Raw genomic sequence first — 23,462 nt, forward strand, 5'->3', positions numbered from 1 at the left:
CTAACGCTGTCTCTGTCCTCCACGCTCCTGCTGTACCCGTTCCTAGATTTTAAGGTGAGGAGGGATTGTTCCGATCACCTAGTCTGACCCAGGCTGGAGAATATTTATCCTCTTATTACAGATGGGGAAACTGAGACTCCGAGAGATGAAGAGACTTTGCCAAGGTCAGACAAGGAGTCTGTGGCAGAGCCAGGTCTCCTGAGTCCCCAGCCAGTGCCTTAGCAACACGACTCACTGTCCTCACTTTGCCCCTCTGTCCCCGAAGAGTTCTGGCTTTCCCTGCCCGTCCCAAGGCTGCCACACTCTCTTGGGGCCCATTCACTCTCGGCTCCTGCCCCGTCCACGTTGGCAGCTCAGACCTGGCTGTTCACCAGGCTTCTGCCCCTCATCACCCTGCTGGCATTGGCTCGTGTGTGCCGGGCAGCCCAGCACATGCCCCGTTGTTTTCTCGTGGCCTCACCCGTAAATGCCCAGCGGGCGTTACGCTGAGAAGAGAGACTCACGGGAGCACTTAGTGCCTTGCTGCCAGGCGCTCTGGTGGCATGACGGTCGTGACTCTGACCTTCTTTTATTTCAGAGAGATTTAGACATCTGTCAGGGAGCTTTTCAGAGACGTCAGGAGACCGGCTCCCTGCTTTGCCATCTGTGGCTCCAGGGAGGCAATTTCTGGTCTCCCGGGGACCCAAACCCATCTGCTCCAGTGGGGAAAACGCTTTTGCCTGCCCGCCTGTGACCAGATCTGTCGGCCGACCTGGAACGGTGGCTAAAGTCTCGTGTGTAAAAGCCGTTCCCTAGGAATTGCCATCTAGCCCAGTCCTGTCTCCCGCGGCAGCCACTCCCAGCTGCTTCAGGGGCAGGTGTAAGACACCCTGCGGGAGGCAGCCATGGGGGAATCTGCCCCCAAGGAGAGCTGCTTCCTGCCCCCATTAGCCAGAGGTCTGTGCCCTGTCTCAGCCTCTGTGCCTCTTGGAGCTACAGGCATCGGCGAACGCAGAAGCTGGCACTGCCAAGCGGCTGTTTAAGGGTTGGTGGGGGGAGGGCAGGGGATTAGTGGAAACCACACCTGTTGCACTCAAGCAACCGCTGATCTTATTAAGAGTCAACTGAAATTGCAGATCCCCTTGAAAAGTCGCTGTAAGCCGAGGCCCCACGCGCCCCTCCAGAGGGGAAGGGTGGTCTAGTGGGTTAGGACACTGGATGGGGCTCCAGTGAACCTACATTCAAACCCTGGCTCAGCCACAGATGTCCTGTGTGACCTTGGCAAATCACTCAATCTACTCTGTACCTCAGTTTCCCTTCTGTATACTGGGGATGCTATCCGCCTACCTCACCTGGCGTCGGCGAGGATACACTCCAGTAAGCTGGCAGGGGGCTCAGATAGGGGGATGGTAAGCGCATGGGCCAGACAAGCTCTGGACAGAGCGACACCGTTCTCTTTGGGGTGCAGAGAATGCACGTAGACGACTGAAGGGGAGCCCTCTGGCTGGGGTGAATTTCACCTATTTCAGCCAAGCAGCCGGCAGCTGTGAAAACACGAGTCTCCGGGGCTAATCCGTGGGCCTGGATGGGCGACAAATCGCCGAATTACAGATCTGACACCTGAGAAGCGGAACGAACACGGAGGCACCGGAGAAGTTAAGTGAATGAGACAGGCGAGCACGCGGCTGGAGCAGACATTTTCAGTATTGTAACGAGAGCCGTGACGAGGAGCTGCGTCTAATCAAGGCAACAGCGGGTCCTTTTTTAAGACCCAGCGAGATTGTTGAGATATTTAGTCCGGATAACATTCCAATTTTAGCTTGGCTGCCGTGGCTGCAGTCATGGTGAAAATACCCGGAACGGTAACGGGAGGGCATTGGAAATACACACACACAACCGGTCTTGCCGCAGCAACGGAGGTCGCGAGCGGCTGCTGTGTCGGGACACGTGAGGCTGGGTTGCTGTCTCCCCTCAAGGTTCTCTGGTGTATTGTGGTGCATCGTCAGGCCCAGATTCCAGACCCGCGTCTCCTTAGAGTCTGTCTTGCATTGATGCTGGGTAAGTTTCGGTTTGCCTGCTGAGGCTGGAGGGAGGGGGGCTGGGATGCTGGTCCCGAGCCGTGTGGGCTACAGGGAGCAGCCAGGAAAAGGCGGGTGTCGTTAACAAAGCGCTGGATTGCGACTCGAGAGACCCTGGATTCAGTTTCCAACTCTGCCACAGACTTTCACCTTGGGTGACCTTGGACAAGTGACTTCATCTGCCTCTCAGTTGCCATCTGTGTCCCGGAGATAAACACGGCCCGAGCTCGCCGGGGGTTGCGAAGACCGAATCCAGCAGTGATTCGTAGGGGACTCTGCCCCCATGGTGCTGAGGGCTGTATCAGCAGTAGCACCGTGCCGGGTGCCAGGACCAAGCTGGGGAGATTGACCAAACCCACATCTCAGGTCCTGTGTGTATTGTCAGTCAGTGAAGTGCCGGGGAGGAGGGGAAGGAGCCGTTTCTACAAGCTGCCCAGGAAGGCGCAGAGGGTGTGCCCAGAGAACACCAGCATTCATGGGTGTGCAAACCGGGCGGTGCTAGCAGCTGGGGGTGCCGAGCTGACTCCCCATCTGCAGGGGCCGTTACCCAGTGTGTGAAATTCAACCTGGCATAAGACCCACCAAAGGCCTAGATACCACCCAGGTGCCACCCAGGCTCTCAAAATAGGACCTAGGTGGTGCTGGTGCCTAGCCCCCGTGCCTGCCGTCTGCCCGGGAGGGATTTCAGGATTTGCAGCACAGGAACCGCGCCTGCACCTTTTTTACGCACCTGACCTAGTTACTAATGGCCGTGCTGTGAAAATTCGCCCCCAGAGACTTCCTAGCAGTGTCACTCCAAGACCTTGTGTAGCTAATTCTCGCCTCCCCTACCTGTTATGCCGCGGTTCTGTTCTCTTGCTTTGCCTTTGAAAACCAGAAGAAACAGGGGAGGGAAAAGCTGGAAGAACTGGAGAAAGGGTCAGATGAAAAATAAAAAGGAGAAAAGAAAAGGTTAAAAAAACAACCCCACCCAAACCCTAAGAGTCCCTTTGAAAGGAATCAAAGGCAGAAAGCGAGAGGAATGCACGCCGCGTGGATCCTTTCAGTCACTCGTCACAGTCCCTCTCTGCTTTGTCCTTAGCTCCACCGGCTGCTCCTGGCTGTAGGAGCAGAGAGGCAAGCGACAAATCCCACACTGGCTGCTGTGTCCGTCGATAATGTCAGTGCCCATGAGCGTCTGAGCACCCCAGTGCAGCTGGCCCCCCTGGCCGTCGTACATTGTGGTTCGGGACCATAAATTGCAGGATTCCATCGTTGACCAGGCAACGTTTTTGGTGTTTAACTCCCTGCTCTTACAGCAGGAAAACTCCGCTCCACAGCACTTGTGACGATCACAAGTGTTCAAAACCCAGGAGTCAAAAATCACGAGACTGGCTTAAAAATCATGACATTGTGGGTTCTTTTATTTTGAGCCTTCGGTGGAGGTCCCGGTTTTGAGTTTTTCTCCACCAGGGATAGGTACTTAAAGAAAGACTCGCGGTGCCACGAGACTCGTGATAGAATCACCAGAGTTGGCAAACGCTCTTTCCGACTTCACGAGCGAGAGTCTGAAAAAATTAGCCAAGCGTCTAAAATTAACCTGAGTCCCTCCACCAAAATCAGTGGCCTGATTTTTAGCAGGGCCAAGTACCCACCAGGTCCCATTCGCTCCAGGGCACAGCATTTTTCAGAACTCCGCCGCCCGTTTAGTTGGCTAAATAAGGATTTAGGGATTCTGAGCTTACCCGATTGTTGAAAACGTGGGCCAGAAATTCAAACCAATATAAGAAAGGGGTGTGGGGGAGAAAGCTTCTAGACCCCAAGGCCAGGTTTACACGCAGCTTTTAAAGTGGTGTCACTATGTGGGCTAGAGGCGTGATTTTTTTTCACCAATATAGTTTATGGTGATGTCATGACAACCCCTACGGGGGAGGCAGTTAGGCCGCGTCAAGGTGCCGTATGCTGGTGTGGTTGATTCCCCCTCCTGTGTGGGAATAGCTGTAACAGTCTAAGTACCCTGCTGGAACTGCATCCGCACAACACTGGTTGTATCACTGTAACGGTACAGCTGTAGTGACGACGGTACAACGTTTCTGCAGACAAGACCTCCCTGGGTCTGAACTGGGTACCAAAAGCCAGTGTGTGTGCTGTGTCCAGCGAACAGCAGAGCTCCAGGCCTCTCCAGGCCCCGCAGCTCATTCTAGGGTTCAAGAGAGCCCCAGGGGTCCCTTGGAGTTTGTCATGATTGACGTATATCAGGACCTGGGCGTGGGGATATTGGGAAAGCTCTGAACTGGGCTAACAATGGGCAACCCCTCCCCCCACTTAACGCCCACCCCGTTGTATTGTGACGTGGAGTTACAGTACGGTTCTAATGATTGTTCCGTGTAATTATCGCTAATTCGTCAAACCATGCTGTTCTGTCCTGTGAAGGTTTTTATACCACCCGTATCGCCGTCGTTTCTGAGACCGTTCCCGTCGTGCATTAAGCGACGTGACTGACACCTGTCACCTGTGGTCCGTCCTTTCTCTCCGCTCTCCCCAGGGGAGACCTGGGGGAGCAGCATGGGGCTTGTTTGGGGGTTCATTCTGGGGCAGTGACGGGCGCACCGTGCTGAGTGTGTGAGCGAAGGCTGATCAGAGCAGCGCCCCGTCACTTGGAGAGGATGGTGCTGCAGGGTTGGATGGTTCTTGGTCTTTACAGGCGTTCGTCTTGCACTGGCCCCTGGGAAAGCGCTGTGTCCCACACGTGTCCTTGCTGTGGACAGCTCTGCTGTGCCTGGGGAGTGGGGTTGTCCACCATGTTCCTTGTCCTGGAGCTTTAGATAACCTTAGATGCAACCTAGGCCCTTGAGTGCTTTGGAGATAAAGGTCAAGACCATAGGTGTGACTTGCTGGTCCCTGGAGGGCTGGCATGGGGCGGAGAGCAGGTGCGACATGCTGCGGTGTTGCTGAGGGGGCAGACTGCCGTTAGGCTCCCTGGGGGTTGATGGCTTCATGCCCAGGTGTAGCGCGTTGCTGGATGCTGACCGGAGCTCTCGGAGAGTCGCCGTTGGCTCAGTGTGAACGCAGCCACTTCCCTGCAGGTCCCAGGCTGCAGATTGCTCATCCCTGCCTCCTTGCAGCCCGGTTTACCCTTGCCGCCTTCCGTCGTGTGCCATCGCGTGCACCAGCAGGCGGCGGGTGTGACGTGCTGCCGTGTCAGGGTGGCAGTGTTTCACACTTGCTTTGCCCTAGCATGAACAACCGTGCGTGGGGCACAGTGACGCTGAACGAGGCCAGCGTGCTCCTGTCCCCACTATTGCCAAGGGACACGTGCTTTGTTACCTCCTGTTTGTCCAAACGACTCCCTCCCTGGCGTTGGGAGGCCGCTTCGAAGAGGGTGGTTCAGGACGGTCACCCAGCTGTGTACAGACCAGGACTGACTGGTCGTCTTCTACCTTCATTAATGGGCCTCACGGGTCCTCTCTCCCAGTATCTTCATGCGAGCCCGTCCTATCTCCTTGGGGCCACGTTATCTGCTTCGGCTCTAACGCTGCCCTGCAGCCATGACCAGCTCAGTATGCTGCCCCCCGCTCCCCATTGGAGGTGTGAGTCCAGTCACCTCCCCATGGAGACGTGTTGGCTGCTGCTTCTTCCTTGGATTGCCCCTTCGGAGCCTGCTGTGACTTAATGACGATGCGTGAGTCAGAAACTTAGTCACTGTATTTGTACAGCACCTAGCACATGCCTGGGCTCCCAGGTGCTAACACAGCTCAGACAATAATAATAATTTAGGCATTGACTTTCAATGAGACTAAGTCTCATTGCACATGCACTACAGGCCCTGGCTCCTGGAGTCATGGGAGTACACCGGACTCTCAGCCTTCATTCTTCTAGCTTTTATAGTTGCAAAGGAAAGCTGGGAAATGTGATTCTAGAGTCACCAATGTGGCAATGTCTGCCTGAGTTTGCAGAGAGCCTGAGACAATTGCTCTGAACTGTGCAGTGCATCTCAAGAGGGTGTTAACTCCAAGACCGCTGCTCTGGGGGGTGTTGGCAACCCATCCTAGTAGAGGACTGTGAGTGGCAGGAGTGGGAGAGTGCAGCGGGCGCAGCCCCCACCCCAGCAGGGACAAGCAGCTGGTGGGGTACATGCTGCCTCCCACCCACCCCCCGTTGCCATTCCTGCTGCTTTCCCTGGGGTTCTCGTGTTGCTACCTTGGGGTGGGACAATGGGGTGGGGCCTTGGGGGAGTGGCCCTGGCCCATGGGGTTCCTAGGGCCCCTGATTGCCTTTCTCCAGAGTTGGTCCCAGCCATGCCCACGCTGCTCCCTTTCCGGCAAGCTATGCGCACTTCTAACTTTTGCCAGCTCAGGGAACAAAAGTGTGTTTGCTCCATCTTGAGGCTGCTGCGAGGTGCTGCGCCCTTGTCCGGTCACGGCATGCCAGGGAAGAGCTGCTGAGCCGTTCTGTTACCGGTTAGCCGGACGGGCCCTCGGCCTCGGGGCTGTGTTTTCAGTCAGTGCCTTTCTCTTGCTGTTCATCTCGGATTTGTACAGATCTACAGAAAGCCATTTCCCGGGTGCAACGATTGCTGTGTGTCTTTCCGCGCCAGCCAGAGCCGCAGGAGGAGCTCAGCATCTCTGAAAACCTGGCTCAGTGGGCGTCCCAGGGTGGGCTCTGAAAAAGGGAACCCCAGACGAATGACCTGGTTTGCCCACCAAGTGTGTGGGGTTGGCGCGGGAGTGGGGGAGGTCGTGGGTCTCTTTTCGTCAGTCACCTCCTCTCCCCCTTCCCCTGCTCCCCGGGCCCCTAGCGGGAGGCCTAGAGAAATGTTTCGGAGCAGAGGGAATCGGTGCAGGCGTAGCTGGGGGGCAGGCTCAGGCCTGGGTCGTACAGGAAGTCGGATGAAATGGCCTTGAACTCCGTGACCCTGACGGGAGACACCCCGGCTCTGCAGATAGGGTGGGGGAGGCCTCGAGACCAGGGGGCCGGGCAGGGCAGCACCGGGAGTGCCCGCTAACGGGACGCGCCGCCTCTGGGCCCGGCTGGGCCAGTCACTGCCTCGGGGCTCTTGGGGTTAGCAGCACTGCCCCGTGTCTGACTGCGGAGGGCTCCTGAATGGGCCCGGGAGGGGGTGTCAGCCTGGCCCTGTATTAACGCCACCACCACATGCAAGGAGAAATACAAACTTACGTTCAACCTGAAGTGCCAGGAATCCCCGATTCTCTGTTGCAGCCAGGAGGTCAGACTAGATGATCAGAATGGGCCCTTCTGGCCTTTAGTTGTACGAATCTACGTGCCCGGTTCTGTGCTCTAACCACTAGACCAGGGGTTCTCAAACTGGGGGTCGGGACCCCTCAGGGGGTCGCGAGGTTATTACATGGGGGGTCGCAAGCTGTCAGCCTCCCCCCCAAACCCTGCTTTGCCGCCAGCATTTATAATGGTGTTAAATATATTAAAGAGTGTGTTTAATGTATAAGGGGGGGCACTCAGTGGCTTGCTGTGTGAAAGGGGGCACCAGTACAAACGTCTGAGAACCCCTTCACTAGACCCCGCTGGGCTGCGTAGCTGCTGCTGAGCAAGTCGATCCCGTATAACACTTCCTGGTCTTAGGCACGAGCTTGTCTAGTAGGACGCCGGGACCTGCCTTGTGTCCCGCAGACATGAGCAGAACCCCTCTGGCCAGCTGGTCTTTGCGCTGCCCCCAAGGTGTCTCAGGCTGTCTGTACAGTATGTGAGTGTGTGGCAAACACCAGCCGCGGGCTCCATCTTTCTCACCTCTCTGGGGCCCGCCTTTCATGGGCTGCAAATGTTCCACAGGCCCCCAAACTGGGGTGCAGCCGTGCCTCTCCCTCAGCGCCGGCACGTCTCGGAGGGCACCATTTTTCGTTGTCGCGGCACGGTGGTGCCACTGGGTGAACGAGCACCTCCCTGGGAGCAGTTTCCCAGCTGCCCCCCAATATCCTGTGCCGGGCTGGCTCCTGCCGCCCTCCCAGACCCGGCGTGCCTGTGGACCGAAGATGATTCCAAGCTCCACCAAACATGGCCAAACTCCCAACCCCCACACCAGTGTTTGAGTTGAAAGGGGGCAAGACAACGTATGGCACAGAAGCGTGTGGGTGGGGGCGGCGGTCATTCTATTTAAAGGGGCCTCCCTGTCGGAGCTGCAAACCCCACCTTTTGGCACCTCCAAGGCGTCAGAGGCGGCACTGGGGACGTAAGGTCCAAATGGAAGGATTTGGGCTGGCAGGTGTGTTTCGCTGCGAGTGCAAAGCGGTGCCCCCAAAAACAGAGTCTGTGATGGGCCTGCGGGTGGGTGGAGAAGAACCCACTTAGCACAGGAACGAAAATGCAGCTTGGGATGTCCTTGCAGTGGACAATGAGCTGGCTTCAGGCCAGAGCCTCTTGTACCTGCCTGCTCCCTGGGAGAGATTAGCTACTCGCCTCCAGAAAGCCGGAGGTGAATCTCCCAGGGTGAGATCTTTTGCCTGGGCTAAGTGGATTTGAAATCCAATTCTCCATGCACAGAGGACACAGGCCAGCCCTGAGGAGCGTAGAGATCTGTCATTCACACCAGGATTGTTGCTGGTGTCAGGGAACTTTAGGGAAGTTCCTTCTTTCCCCATCCCGAGCCCATTGTATCCTCCCAGAAATGCAGAGCTCCCCACGGCTTATGCATTAGGCAATGCCTCATGCCTGAGCTAGGAATGCTGTTCCTGTTGCTTCGGGAGCCTCTGCCATACCCCATCTCCTTAGATCCAAATCAGAGCAAGAACCGAGGCAGGCTGGGAAGCCAGGCAGGTGTGTGACCTAAACCCACCTTGTGTCAGTGCAAGGGAAGTCCCACCTGGCCTGAACCCCTGTTCTTGGACTCAGTCCCTTTAAAATCCAAGCACCCGCTCACTGGGGGGTTTGTGCTTCCTCCCGTAGATATGAAGCGACCCCTGAGCCTGTCCCACCCTGCTGAGAACAGGCTCCACCCGGTGGAGCCGGCGGGGAGCCAGTCGGAGCAGCGCGTGAAGCGGGAGAAGAAGCACCAGTCGTTCACGCTCTGCGAGGTCTGTAACATCCAACTCAATTCGGCCGCCCAGGCGCAGATCCACTACAACGGCAAATCCCACCAGAAACGTCTCAAGCAGCTCCGCAAAGGGAAGGTGCCGGCGGGCCAAGGTGAGTGCTCGGCCGGGAGGGCTCCCAGCAGGGCAGCTGGAGCCCGGGGGCGCTGGGAAGGGCTGGCCGCTGGGCCCGGCCCCTGTCGTCATGGCCGTACGTTGGGGCGACTAATGGCCCTGTTGCGTGGCTGGGGTTGCTGCCCTGGATTCCGACTGCTGTTGTATATAAAAACCCACCGTCTCAGCCAACCGCTAGCCTCCCCCAGTGAATCCCGCCAGTCGGGGTGGGAGTTGGGGGGATACCCCAAGCCCCCAGATAAAGGAATGTCTCCGCCTCCTGTTGGACAGCTGTCGCTCGCGAGGATCTCTGAACCCGGATGGCTTGGTGGCCGCGTGGCCGGGCCATGTTCTGCTGCGGCCTGTTCAGCTGCGGAGGCAGATCCCGTCCGCACGGCCTGTGTTTGCCGCTCTTCGGCGTCGGCGTGTTGTTCCCGTGCGTACACGAGCGCTTGGTCGCCAGCGTCCACTCTGAGTTTGTTTGGATGCCTTTTGCAGAGGTGCTGGGGGCTGCCGCGCCCCCCGGCTTGACGTGGTTTCCATCAGATCCAGGGTTTACAGTTTGGGTCAATGGCTCTCGGCCCCCACACTGTACACATTGTGCCAGCCCCTCTGGCCTTTTGTGCACAGGAATGGCCGTGCCGGCCGCCCTTGGGGATGGGGTAGCTGTTACCTGGCCAGGTTGCTCCATTTGGATTCGGACATTCTCCTCCCCTGGCAATGGGGCTACCTGTTTAGTGGTGTCATTTTATTCCTTCTGGTCTAGTTGCCTGGCATGTCGATCTTTTGTAACTACCTCATGATGGTTCCCTTTGGCTCACGAAGCTCATTAGATGTTGGTGCTAAGAGTGAAGGATCAGTTTTCAGAAGCGCTGTCCCGGGCAGGTTGGCCCTCGAAGGGGAGATGGGCCCCACTCCCCCTGTGACACAACCTATTTGCTGCACCAGGTGGGGAGAAATGAATTGTCAAGTGATGGCTGGCCCTGTGACTAAACCAGGGTGCTGCATAGCCACCCCTGGCCAGGAGGGGACACGCGAGAGGTGCCTGACCCTGCTTAAATGGCCCTTGTCAAATGCAAAAAGTCAGTGGAAATCAATAGGACTTAGGCGCTTCTGAAAAGTTTCACCAGCAATCCTGCTGCCCGTGGGTTTCGGAAGTGGGGACCCTAATAAAGCACCGTGAGGTACTGTGCAGTATTCGCACGTAGATCCCTTAAATCCACCATTGTTGTCTCTCTATACAATTCTTTGCCATTTGTACTGACTTTTCTGCTGCTCCGTTTGGCTGTGCGTGGTCAGGGCTCGGCATGGTGTTTGCACGGACGTGTCACTGGTGAAATGTGGGCCGTTGTCTGTTGTTAGCTCATTTGGAGTCTCATGGTGAGCAAACAGTGATTTGTGACCTGCTGTGACATTGTTACTTGATATGTTGTACCACGAACTACTCAGTTAAAAGCCAAGAGGTAATCTTTCCATTTAATTCAAACAGCCCTGCACCCGTGTTAGACCCATGTTACAGCTCATGTTTTCCATTTTTGCTTCCTGTATTTATTGCCAAATTCACAGCTGGCAGCCGTCATGCTTGTCCTGAATAGAACTTCGTGGGATCGGGTCTTTCACTTCTCCGTGGCCAGATGGCCACTGGGCTGTGCTCAGTACGTGAGACTTTGTGCCGTATGGTATTGTGATGTAAAGTCCTTTGCAGAGAATTCCCATCATGTGCAGCAACTCCTTGTATAGTCCCAGTCAGACAGTGCATGGCGGTGCCCTGGTTTTCCACCTAGGATTCTTCTATCAAACCCTTGTACGGTTGGGTCACTTCGTGTTTCTCATTTTGTTTTGCGAATGGGGAACACCTCAGTTTTCTTTACTTCAAGGGCCTTTTCCTGCTGCTCCTCGCTTTCGCTAGACGTGGGTTCCCCATAAAATGCATCCATTTATATGGAGCTCTTCACCAGAGCCCGGGTTTCACATTTACCCAGTGTGTTTGCAACTTCCTGACCATTTTTCCACAGTCTGGGCAGCGCTTGTGCGGCAGTTTCTCTGTTGTGGCTTCCAACTTTGTAAGTCCTGTTTCTGCCTCAGCTGATTTCAGTGAAACTGCTTGCAACCAACACCAACCAGTAGTATTTCTTGTAAGTTCTGTGCCTCATATTGTTTATTTGTACAGGGCCCCGTTGTGCTCGGAGCTGTACGGACACACACTCCTCATTTAGCTCTTCTATTCTAGAGCTTTTCATCTTTATGTCTCAAAGTGCTTTCCAACGGAGGGTCAGGATCATTACCCTCATTTTACAGGTGGGGAAACTGAGGCACGGATACTTGATTTGCCCTAGGTCACTGAGCAGGCCAGTAGCAGAGCCAAGAATCGAACCCAGGTCTCATGAGTTCCAGTCCTGTGCGTTATCCATGCGGCCCTGTTACCTCTCAAACGTGCCAAGTGTTTCCCAGCTGCCCGTGAAATGGAACCTCTTTAGAAAGTTTGTTGTTTTTAAGCAGCTTCTGTTTTTGGAGGTCCAAGTTCCTGGAATTGTTTATTGTCTAATTAGCATAAACGGCTTTGATCGTTGTCTGCTTTGCAAGAAAACCATGGAGTATCCTCCTGGCATGCAGGGTCACCCGTCCACTGGATAATTCAGCTACCAGCAGCTCGCAGTGGTGCAGAATTGCATCTTAACCTGTTGTCAGTTTGCAATATAACTCAGTGAATACATTTCCCTGCACCTGGACAGGGACCCTGCTTAAAAAAAAGTCAGCTTGATCATTCAGTCTTCCTCTTTGATTTCCTGGCTGGAGGAGGGGACTTGCCCAGCGTCACCCAGGGGGTAATTGACAGAGCTGGGAACAGAACCACTGGGCAGTGTGCTGGCTCTCCACACACCTCTCCTGTCTCAGCAGCTGTTCTCAGGAGCTCTCATGGTGGCTGTGGTATGTCGGTGTGGGGGAGGGCGCCTCTCACGGGCCAAGTGGAGTTCCCTGGTGATAATAAATACAGATCAGTGGCTTTTCCCTGGGCTTCTGTATGAAGCTTCAAGACTGTTCATCAGGATCCGCTGACTTTCCCCCGCATGCCTCCGTTTCCCTGACGTGGGCTTAAAAATGTCACCGCCAGCCTTGTTGCTGGCAACCTTTACCAGCCTCGTGAAGCGTGAGCCGGGGGGACGGGTGGCTGGAAATGACAAATTGAGGCTGTAAGCCAGCTGAGGGGTGTGGGGGGCTTGGGTCCCTTCGGTACTGCGCCTTGAGCTGGTCACTCTGGGCTTCAAGCCTGGCGCCGGGGGGGGGTGTGGGGGGTGTTACCTAGTGTGGAACTAGGTAACGTACATTCCGTCCTGCAGGGAGTGCTGTGCCAGGAGCCCCCAATCGCCTCCCTTTCTCCCCAGCCTGAGCGGGCTGGGCTAGAGATGGGGTCCTACCAGATGGTCTCGGAGGCTCCTTGGGAGGGGCTGGCCGGGAGAGGGAGTAGCCAGTGGGAACCCTCTGCTCAGCATGTTGGTCCCCAAAGGCTAAGAACCTGCTCCGGCTGGCAGCCTGTTCCAGTCCTGTAGCAGGGATGGGTCCTGCTTTGAGCAGGGGGTGGGACTAGGTGACCTCCGGAGGTCCCTTCCAGCCCTGATAGTCTATGAGTCTATGAGCTCGTGTGGTAGCGCAGGGGTCGGCAACCTATGGCACGTGAGCTGATTTCTTGTGGCATGCTGCTGCCAGCCTGGGGTCCCCGCCGCCGGCCCCGCTCAGCCCGCTGTCGGCCTGGATGGACGGAACCCCGGGCCGGCAGTGGGCTGAGCGGGGCCGGCGGCCGGGACCCCCTGCTGGCAGGGGCCGGTGGACAGAACCCCAGACCGGCAGCGGGGTGACCGGGGCTGGCGTCTGGACCCCCTGCTGGCAGGGGCCGGTGGACGGAACCCCAGACCGGCAGCGGGGTGACCGGGGCTGGCGTCTGGACCCCCTGCTGGCAGGGGCCGGTGGACGGAACCCCAGACCGGCAGCGGGGTGAGCGTCTCAGCCCGCTGCCGGCTGAGGTCCCAGCCACCGGTCCACTCAGCCCGCTGCCAGTCTGGGGTTCCATCCGCCGGTCCCTGTAAATGTATAATGTGTTACTGGCACGTGAAACCTTAAATTACTGCAAATAAATGAAGACTTGGCACACCACTTCTGAAAGGTTGCCGACCCCTATGGTAGCGGCTCCCGGTCCCGGGTTCCGTCCTGTCCCATCCCTCCGTGCAAGCAGGGCCGGTGTGTGCTCCCTTTGCCTGGTCTGGGGATGCGGTGAAGATTCAGGGCTGTCCGCTCCGTGCCAGATTCATTTGCTAGGTTTAGATAGAACCGCAGTGGGAATGGCAGGGTTGCGCTGTGCTCTCCCCGCCCACCGGGCCCCCACACCAGACCTCGCTCCAGAGGCTCTACGAACCCTCCGGTATTGCTGCCGTACCTCCGCCGTGTGTGGAAAACCTGGAAACCCGTGCAATGCAAAATGCTCCTTCTTCTCCGCCAGACATTGGGCCAGATCCCCAGGTAGTGTAAACGGATGTCGGTGGAATGACACTGATTCACATCAGCCGAGGAGCTGGCTGCACTTAAACTGAAGAGTCCAGTGTGCAAAGGGTCTGATCCTGTGCTGTGCTGGGTACCACCCAGAAGGCTAGCTGGACTCAGTGGGATGCAAGCCCGTTGCAGGGTGAGGCTGGACAGCACTAAACTTCCTAGCTACCAGCGTTTCCTACGACAGAGCAAACCCTTCCTGGTGCATTCACAGTGCCCAGCGATGGTGTCTGACTGGGAAGGGTGCAGGACTCCTTTTGGAGAGGTGAGATCAGGCTGAGGGGGAGCTGTAAGGAGACGAGACGATGTCCCTTTGGGAGAGGGCCCTGCACAGGGCCTGTGAGCCCCTTAAGTCTTCAGACGAAGGCTAAAGAGGGATTTGAACGGTTCTTACACCTGGTGAATTTCACCCAGTGCGATGTCATAAGAAATGAGCGAACTCGAATGCAGCTTGTTTGTTAAAGTATCGAAATCAGAGGGTTTTAAAAAAGAGAGAATAAATGATATAAAATCATATCAAGTTGGATGGAGACTGAATGTCCTCTGGGCCAGAATTGTACCCTGGCAGACAGCTTGTCTGCAGCTAAATCAAAGGTAGCTTTTATGGTTACTGATAGATTTTTCTCATGATCTCCCTCTGGCTTCTGGGATTAATTCCGCAAAGACTCTAATCACTTCTGTTGTGCAGCCGAGAGCCGTGGAAAGAATATCTTGGCAAACAGAGACGATAACCAGCACTGTTACTATTTATTAACTGCGCCCAAAAGTATCCCAGCGAAATTTAATGATCATTCACGGGGGATTTCTTTGTCAGGTAAACCGTGGATTTTTTTGCTGTCAGACGCTGGATTTCAATGCAGGAAGACGCTGGGAAGTTGGGATGAGAGATGCTTTCGTTCCTAGGTTGCGGGTTCAAATCCAGCCTGGGTTAGGAGTGACTTAGTGACTTGTGCTCGTAGGTGCTTTTGCAAATCCCATCCATTTTTATTTGTGTGGCTAGAAGCCCCAGCCAAGCTGTGCAAGGTGCTGTACAAACACAGCACAAGACACAGTCCTGCCCCCAAGGAGCTTCCAGTCAAACTCGATAAGACAGACTGGGAGGGGAAAGTGAGCCGGGGAAGTGACTCGTCCAAGGGCACAGAGCAGGTCTCTGGCAGCGTTGGGAATAGAACCCAGCTCGGTGCCCCTAACCACACGTTGCTACTGGATGGTGGCTCTTGCGTGACTGATGAAAACAAACTTGGTGGGTCTCAGAGCAGTTCCTGTATCTATGTTGCCCAAAGTGGCACATGCCAGGTGAGGTTCTCGGGTCTACTCTCTGCAGGTCAGACTGGTGACCCCAACGGTCCCGTCTGGCCTTATACTGGTATGAATAACGGCAGTTTGACAGCAGGGTTAGCAGAGAGGCTGGGGACTGAATGGGCCACAGAAACGGTGCTCCTTTCCGATTCCTAGACGTGGATTAGAGTGGTATCCAGTCGCTGCTGTAATTAATTGTCATGCCCTATGTCCGTGGGGAGGACTGATTTCCAGGGGGTTGTAATGTACTTGGACGCATGGAGCTTGGCGTGTTCCAGGGGAATGTTTTTTCCCTCCCATTTGGGTAGGTTTGGGGAAGTTGGTAGTGTTTATCTGTGCTGCACTTTGGCTTGGGTCTCTCATCAGGCGTTCACGACTCCCAAGGACTTGCCCTGTTAACTATCTGTCTGACAAAGGCACTTATACGGCCCCCCCTTCGCCACAGCACAACTCGCCTCGTCAGGCAGGGCAGGGCTATTGCTCCCATTTCACAGAGGCACGGAGAGACTTGGTGACTTTTCCAGGGTCACACGGGGTCTGTGACCTGATTGAAGCCTGATAGCCCAGGACATAGCTCCATCGTCCTGTCTCAGGTGTTCGGGCATGTCTGGGAGAGCGAGCCAGGCACAAACCATGGGCATGGCTCTTCTAAACGTGCACTGAACGGCCGTTCTCATCTGCTCGCCCGCACGGTGATCTGAGCTTTTCCAGCGTTGGGCTCCCCATATCACAGCATCTGTCTGCCCAAGCGGTGTAGCCACCTTCCATTGCAGGGTGCCGATAGGAGTCCAGCTCCAGCATCTTCCGACCCTCGTTCGCTGCCGTTCAGTCAAATACCAGCTCTGGTTCTGCATCAGCCGCCCGCTTTTCGGCGCTGGCCTGGGGGTGGCAGCAGCGCTCTGCACACCGTGACCTGAAGGTGCTCTCAGATCCCAGCCCGGATGCAACTGTACAAATGATGCTGACGCTAATGTGATTTGTTGCAAACAGTTCAAAGTACGAAAATTGCATTCTCCACCTGGGATTTCAGAGCCTGCGTCCCGCCCTGAACTGAGCTAATCGGGGAGACGGGGCACAGCTATGTTTTCCCAGCAAAGCGTACGCAAAGAATAAAGGAGGCTGGGTCTGAGTTTTTTCCATTGCCCTGCGCTTTGTGCCATCTTTTCTACCCCTGCACGGTGGATGCATGTAAAACAGGGCTCTGACCCCCACTCCGCAGTGGTGTGAATGACGCTACAAGACACAGGAATGGAGAGTCAGGCCCCCTGCGTGTTTCCTCCTCCTCTGCGCGATGAGCCATCGACGGGTCGGAGGTGCAGTGCCAAGCAGCCCGAGCCCCACCCATGCTGCCCTCGCGTTTCCGACCTAGCGTTCCAGCTGCCTTGAGTTTCCAGCAGGCCCAGAATTTACTCCCTTGCTGTTTTTGGCTCCCGAAAGATAGTCCCTTTTGCCAGTGTCCCAAAAAAGTCATGGGATATAAGCAGCCGTTGCAGCTGAGTTCCCAAAGCAGCCGTCCCTTGGGCCCTGTCAGCTCCCATCTTGCTGGAATGCAGCGAGACGGAGCGTTCTCCTCAACCGGCCCTTCCACTCAGATGCAAAACGACAGGGAACTTACTCTGCCTCCCTCAGCTTTGGATATTGGAGGTAACAAATAACAACCTTTACTCTGAGCCGTTGGAATAAGGCCCCGTCCAGTGTCTTTCCTCCGATTCCAGCAGCGTCCTCTCTCTGCCTTGGACTGCCTCCTACCTGACACTCTGCTGGTGTTGCCCACTTCCAGCCCCCTGAGAACCCGTCCAAGCAGTTAGCACCTGCATTGGGGCATCCTTCTTGCTCCTCTCAAAGCTGATGCTAGGTTGGGACAGGTAGACGCAGGCACCAAGGGCCAGATCCCCAACTGGTGCAAATCAGGATAGCAGCTCGTCCATGCTACTCGACACAGCTGCTCCCTCTTGCCCCAGTCGGGGTGTGGCTCCCGGGTGCTCTGGAATCACTCTTCCCCGGCCAGGTTTGTCCCAGGCCGTGTCTCCGCCGCGCTAGCTCGGATTGAACTGATGCGCTAAAAATAGAAGCGTAGCCCCGGCAGCGTGAGCCGCCCGAGGACGTCCCCCGGGTCTCGGACGGGATCGTGCCCTCCTGCAGCTCCTGCTGCCATGGCTACGCTTCTGGTTCTAGCGCAGGCGTGTCTCCAAGCTGGAAGTTTGGCCTTCAACTCTGCACAGACCGGGAGGGGTGGGGTTGTACGGCTCTATCTTGGGTCTGAAATCCCCAAATGTCCCGGCAGGGTCGACTCACCAGGTAAGTGAACTGAGTCATGTGCACAGATCTTCCAGGTGAGCCCCTTCAATTCCCGTCCCCTCTGCTCCCCCAAGAGCTGGGGCTGCTGCGGTGTCCTGGGGGAGAGTTCCTCCTCGCCCAGGCCCTGCCTCGCTTCCCAGAGCTCGTGGCATCTCCGCTCCCCTTTGATGCAGTTTCCTAACGTGCTCCATGGAAATACAGCATGGAACTTACTTGCCCTTGACAAAGGGAGAGCGGTCGGGTTTCTCCAATTAGCTGTCACGGTGTCTGTCAGGGCTCGTTTGCAGGGCAGCTGAGTTTGAGATGAGTGAAGAAATCCATGTGACGGCTCGTGTCTCTGGTGCTCTGCACGAACGGACGTGGGGCCATTGGATCCTGTGTGTATGAAATGAGCTCCCATGACGCTCCAGCTACCCCACTCGTTCCAGGAGTGGGATGGGGGCTCGCGCCTGTATGTGGAGAAACAATCTTCTCTTCTGTTGTATTGTTCTCTCAGCCGTGGGAGCGGCTGTTTCCACAGCTCAGGGTGTTGCTGGCAGGCTGGGGCTGAGCTCTTCTGGAAATTCAGCCCCTTGTTTAGGTGCCAAGGGGAAGATAATCTCTTTGGAAAATCTACCGGCCTATGAACCTGGGGGCAGACACAGCCCCACATCCCACTCTGCTCTTGCCTGCTGGGCTTCTGACAGTGCCTGCTGAGTTGGTGACACGCCCAAGTTTTGGAGGTGAGAATCCAAGAGGCCTCAGCAAAGCACAGAGGTGGATTGCTGGGGGAATGGGGGCTGGTCACGCCTTAGGCAGCCTTGTCAATCTGGATCAGGATCCGGCTTGGAGAGGAAAGATCTTTGTGTGTCTAAGGCACTGGATGGGGACTCAGGAGATCTGGGCTCAACCACTTGTTCTGCTCCTGGCCTCGGGCAAGTCACTTCATCTCTCAGGGTGAACCCTGGTCTGGGGGTCCCGCACTTGTGAACTCAATGTTTCCAATCTGGCGCTTGAGTGTCCACACGGCGTTGGAAACCTGGGGTTATAATCGCTGGATCTGCGTCTGAGGCCCTGTGACTGTGGCCCCAGGCGCCCAAAGGCAGCCGTGACCATGTCCCTCTTTGGGATTAGGTCACTTTAGCTGTTACCTACCAACAAGAGTAATGCCAGTGTACTGGTTTTATTCCCTCTATGTACAGCCAGTTAATTGCCTTTAATAGACAGCAGGGGCTTCGTGTGCTCTAACCGGCTGTGATCAAACCCAATGCATTGATTTAAACAATATACAAAGGTACAGGATTACCCCCTGACTGGTAAATGAGGCCTTCAAGGCACCCACGATTTGCCGTTCAAACAGCGTCCTTAAAAGCTGTAATACATCCTGAGTGTGCCCTGGCTGCCGGGCTGGGGAAATATCGGCGATGCTGGGGGAGCAGAAGGTCCCACTGATCTAAAGTTACAGTGACGGACCAGAGTCGAGACCATTTACCAGACCCCCCTGCAAGTCCAGGGTTCACATTCAGTTGGACCCAGAACCAAACCAGCCTTGGTTTGGCTTTCTCAGAATCCCAACCAGCCCTGAGAAAAGCCTGGCTGGATAGCCGGGGTGTGAACGTGAACTTTACCGAGTTCAGGGGGTGCTGGGCTCTGGGTTTGGCTTGTCTGTACTAACACGCCTGCTCCAACTCGCATTAGAATCAAAGGAGAGACGCCCATTGGCTTGAGTGGGGGTTGGATCTGTTCCTTCTACAGCCCATTGCAGCCAGGAATCTCAACAGCGCTTTGCAGACATTCACGAAGCCACAAATAAACCCCTTCCCTTGGCCTGAAATTCCCATTCTGGGCTCTGCCCTGCGACCTTGGCTCTCTGGCTCAGCCTGGTTCTCCAGGGAGTCAGGTGGGAATGTACCAATACAGCAAAACCGGCAGCGCAGACAGAGCCCCCTGCACTGAGCTTCCTGGGAACTGAGCGGGGAAGGGAGCCCGGTCGTGTGTTCTGGGACTTGCTGGGCTCTGCCATGTGACAGCCTGGAGCCGCACCACAGAAAGATCCAAATGGGTTTGTCTTGCTCCTGGGCAGGGAGAGAGGCGCAGGAGCCTGCCGTGACAGATCCTTGCTGACATTTGGAAACCCATCTTCTGAGACGCCCACAGCCCAAGCCCAACTGAGCAAAGACAGAGGCGCAAATGCGTCCGGTGAGGTTTCAGTCGGGACAATTCGCTTCTCTGGCTTCCCTCAATTCCCACAATGAGTTCTTGCTTTCCTGCTTTTGGGACTTGAGAAATTTGGCAGGAAGCGCAAAGGGTACAGCTGGCCTCTGAGACAAGCTCGCAGCGCTCATTTGCCTGGCCTGGCTGAGTGGGTTTGTGATTATGATGTCGGCTGACAGGTTTAGTTATAGATACCGAGGCAAAAAGAACAGTTGGGAACCTAAAGGAATGGCTGATGAATGGGGATGGGGCAGCGGGGTCTCCGAAGGGACTGGGTTCCCTAGACCAAGTGAAGCTGCCGCATTATCCTTTTGTAAATGCCTCCTTAAAACGTACCTCTTCCCCGATGGCTACGGATCCTCCCTCGCCCCCCATCCAGCGCTCCTTGACTTCTGCTCAGCTCTGTTCACTTGGTTGCCTCGGCCCCCCAGCCTGCCCCTTCCTCCTGCCTGTCTGGTAGCTTGTGAGTGCGCTGGGCCAGGGACGGTCATTGCAGCCTGGGAATGGGGAGACCGGCTCTGGCACAGCGGCTGTGTGTCCGTGGGCCAGTCACGTAGAGTGTCTGGGCCCGAGATGGGCAGGCATCAAGCTCCTGGTGGGTTCAGTGGGCATTAGGTGCCTCAACACCTTCAAAAATCCATTCCTCGGGGCCTCGGGTCATGGGTGAACTACGGAGATAAGAGCATTTCCCTACCGCCTGGGGGGGGGGGGGGGTGTCATGAGGCCAAATACACTAACGATTGTGAGGCTCCAATTCTACAGTTATTGGGGCCCATTAAGTACCTACAGTAGGTAGGAGCCCTGCACAGTCCTTGGCTGGTATTCCTAGTGCTACTGCGACCCGGCTAAGAGGAGTAAGTTATTCCTCCCACATTGAACGGGGACATCTTCCCTCAAGCCCCGTCTCTTGGAGGGGGTGAAGAAAGCAATGGTCATTATCCCCAGCTGAGGCCCAGAGAAGCCGTGGCGGAGCTGAGAACGAACCCCAGGCATTGAACCAGAGCCCTCGCGTCTTTCAGGGAACGTTTTGCCGCAAGCTGCTCCTGTTGTTCTGGGTGTAAGGTGCTGGTGGGGCTGGTTTCCGGCAGCACCTCTGACGTGTGAACGCACAGCCAGGCCCAGCTCTCTTTCAGAAGACGGACAGACATGGGCTGGGGAGAAGAGGCCCAGGAAAGTAGTCAAGGAGCCATGTTTTCAAAGGTATTTAGGCATCTGATTCTCCAGATAGGTGCTTCCGGGGGCTAATAGTGAGAGTGCCCCCTGTATTTTAAGGGGGGCTTGTGGTATGCGTCATCGATACTATTATGGAAACCAGTTTGGAGCACGAGTCACCATGGCTCATATTTTAAGCTGCTGTAAACGTGGTGAAGGACAAATGTACAGAATTCTGCTGCTCCAATAGATTTGCCTGCTCCATTCAACTGCAAGCAAAGACATCTGAAAATAACCTTCCAGATCAGTTGGAACAGCCCAGAATCTCTGTAGGGGAAATGGATGTTCTCTCACAGTACGTTTTCCTTTCTTTTTCTTGTGTGGGATTTCTTCCTTTCCTGGTTATTGTGTGCAGTATGGTAACACCTGGTGGCTCTCGCGGAGATGAGACCCCATTGTGTGGGGTGCTGTACACACACGGCATAGCTACACTGCAATCAGAGGTGTGATTGTGCTCGTGTAGGCTAGCTTTAACCCATTAACTTCTATTGCTTCCTGAAAGCAAATTGTTGTTGAAGAGAGGGAGCCTCTCTGCAAACTGTTACAGGCAAACCAAACTGGAATCAAACTCTCTTTGGGGGAGACCCCTCTGCAGAAGGCCAGGGTAAGCCCAACAGACCACTCAAGACCCAGTTAGCTCATGGGCGTTATGCTGGACCTCTGCTCAGGGGGAGTTTTGCTTTCTAACTCCCCCGCAGATGCTCCAGGAATTTTGCAAACCCTAATAAGAGTCCTGTCCTTTATTTCTGATGAATTAATAAATGCAGCGTAATTTGTCTTCCGTTTTATTATTGCAGATTGATTAGCTATTGATGTGTGCTGGGAGGTTCTTCCTGTACAGCGGGTCGCACAGGAGATCGGCTCCTCTTTCTCTCTGCATGTGGATTTCATATTTATCATATTTTAATCATTTCAGAGGCTTTTACGGTACAGATTTAGTTCATAAACTGTCTTTGGCTTTTCAATGTGTTGGCCAGGAAGATGCAGTGAAGTTAACAGCTGCCGCTTACGGCCAGCATAGTTTGGGCTGGCTGGACAGGGCACGATGGGCTAGATGCTAGCAGGTGCTGTGCACAGGTGACCGCCTGAAAACTCCCATGCGTGTGATCGAATCCTGCCTTTCGCAAAGCTCCATCCATTTGAGGTGTTCCAGAGTGGGATCTAAGGAGAAAGGAGCCAGTCCAGCATGCCACAGCTCCCTAGAGACCTGAGCTAACCCTGTGCGGACGATTTATGCTCCTGGCAGGATGATCCCACAGTGGCTGTATCTGGCCATGCCTGGTTTCTGTGATACCAGCTGTCAGTGCTGTGGCCATTGGTGATGACCAAAAACATCACGAACAGTGAAAGAAGCGAGAGGAAGGAGGTCTTGGGACTGGGCTCCGTTCCTGGAGCAGTCACGACTTCCCCCCCGGGAGTCCTTTCACCTGTCTGTGTCTCTCTTCCCCGTCTGTAAAATGGGGCTAAAAAGAGTGCTGTGACATGTGGTGTTCGTCTTATGGCTTCAGCTGCAGGAGGCGAGTGGTGAGCCAGGGGTCTTGGCTTTCAGCTGGAAAAGAAGAAGTTTCTAGCCCTTGTGGTTGTGGAGCAAACCTTAAAAAACCGGAGTGTGACCTAAAAGCTCAGCCTAGAAGGTCCTCCCCCCCGCCTCTGCCCCCCTCCCAAAAAAAAGCTGTTTGGGTTTTTAATCTGTTTTCAAGCCTTTCTCATGATTATTTGGGAGACTGACTCATGATTTAAATGCGTTTGTCTGATTTGTCTATTTAGACAGTCCGTGCCACAAAGCGCTTACAGTCTCTTATGATACCAATGTGCAGCGCCTAGCGCAGGGGGGCCCTGGTTTCGGGTGGGGTCTCGAGATGCTGTCGTTCTAGACAATAATTGATAAGGAAAAGGGTCCATTTCCTTCAAGGAGTGAAACGGTAAGGAGGGGTGCGATTTCCTGATGCAGAATTACGTCCCTTTGGAACAAATCTGCACTGTACCCTCTTGTAAAGCAAAATTCACTCTGCTCTTTACAAAGCTGCTGGCTGGGAATTAAAAAAAAGCAAATCGCTCCAGGGACGCTGAGAAATATAGGAAAAGCTCTTCCTAACTTGGTCACAGAACTGAAAGTGACACGAAAGGTGACAAGCAACTGTAAATACCAAGATGGGAAAAAATACAGCTTTACGAATGCAGGAGGGACGCAGACATTTTAAGGGCTGATGGTTGTCAGAGACAGTTCAGTGCATGTAAATATGGAATCGCGGCGTTTCTGCCAAGTCTTTTGCTACCTCCGTCTTTATGCAGAATTCCCTAAAATATGGGGAATAAAGGGGAAAGTCACTGGCAGTCATTCGTGGCTGAGGAGGGAGCAAAGGCTAATCCGCTAGCACTGGGGTGCATTTGAAAGGAAAAGAATAAAAACAACAGGTCTGCAGGTGTGCCGCCCATCAGTGACAGCAGATGGAAAGAGACAACTGGTGTCATTCAGATCTTCCCAGATTGAGGAAAGACGCAAAAGCCCAGCAAGCTGTGACAGGTCTGAGAGCTCCCGGAAGCGTCTGATCTCGCTCCAGCAACACTCAATGTTTGTATCGCTGCCTCTGATTTCAGAGCGGAGGAGATGGCTCACAAAACCCCCATGAAGTCTCTTGAATGTCATCTGAGAGTTAGGGATGTTCCATCTGGAGAGTCTGAGGAGGCGGGGTTGGGCTCGGGGTTTGTGGGTCCCCCTGGCACGTGGTGG

General features: G+C 55.1%; 1 protein-coding gene across 6 annotated transcripts in view; it reads left to right on the top strand.

The window, feature by feature from the left end:
• Positions 1–23,462, top strand: part of ZNF385C (zinc finger protein 385C) — a 185,585-nt gene that overhangs the window by 56,728 nt on the left and 105,395 nt on the right. For all 6 annotated transcript variants that reach the window (XM_065577944.1, XM_065577945.1, XM_065577949.1 and 3 more), the window contains exon 2: positions 8,952–9,191. In XM_065577944.1, coding sequence (XP_065434016.1) covers positions 8,952–9,191 — 240 coding nt within the window. The remainder of the gene's footprint in view (positions 1–8,951; positions 9,192–23,462) is intronic.

The sequence above is a fragment of the Chrysemys picta genome, chromosome 24 (assembly GCF_011386835.1).
Source record: "Chrysemys picta bellii isolate R12L10 chromosome 24, ASM1138683v2, whole genome shotgun sequence".
NCBI classification, from domain to species: domain Eukaryota; kingdom Metazoa; phylum Chordata; order Testudines; family Emydidae; genus Chrysemys; species Chrysemys picta.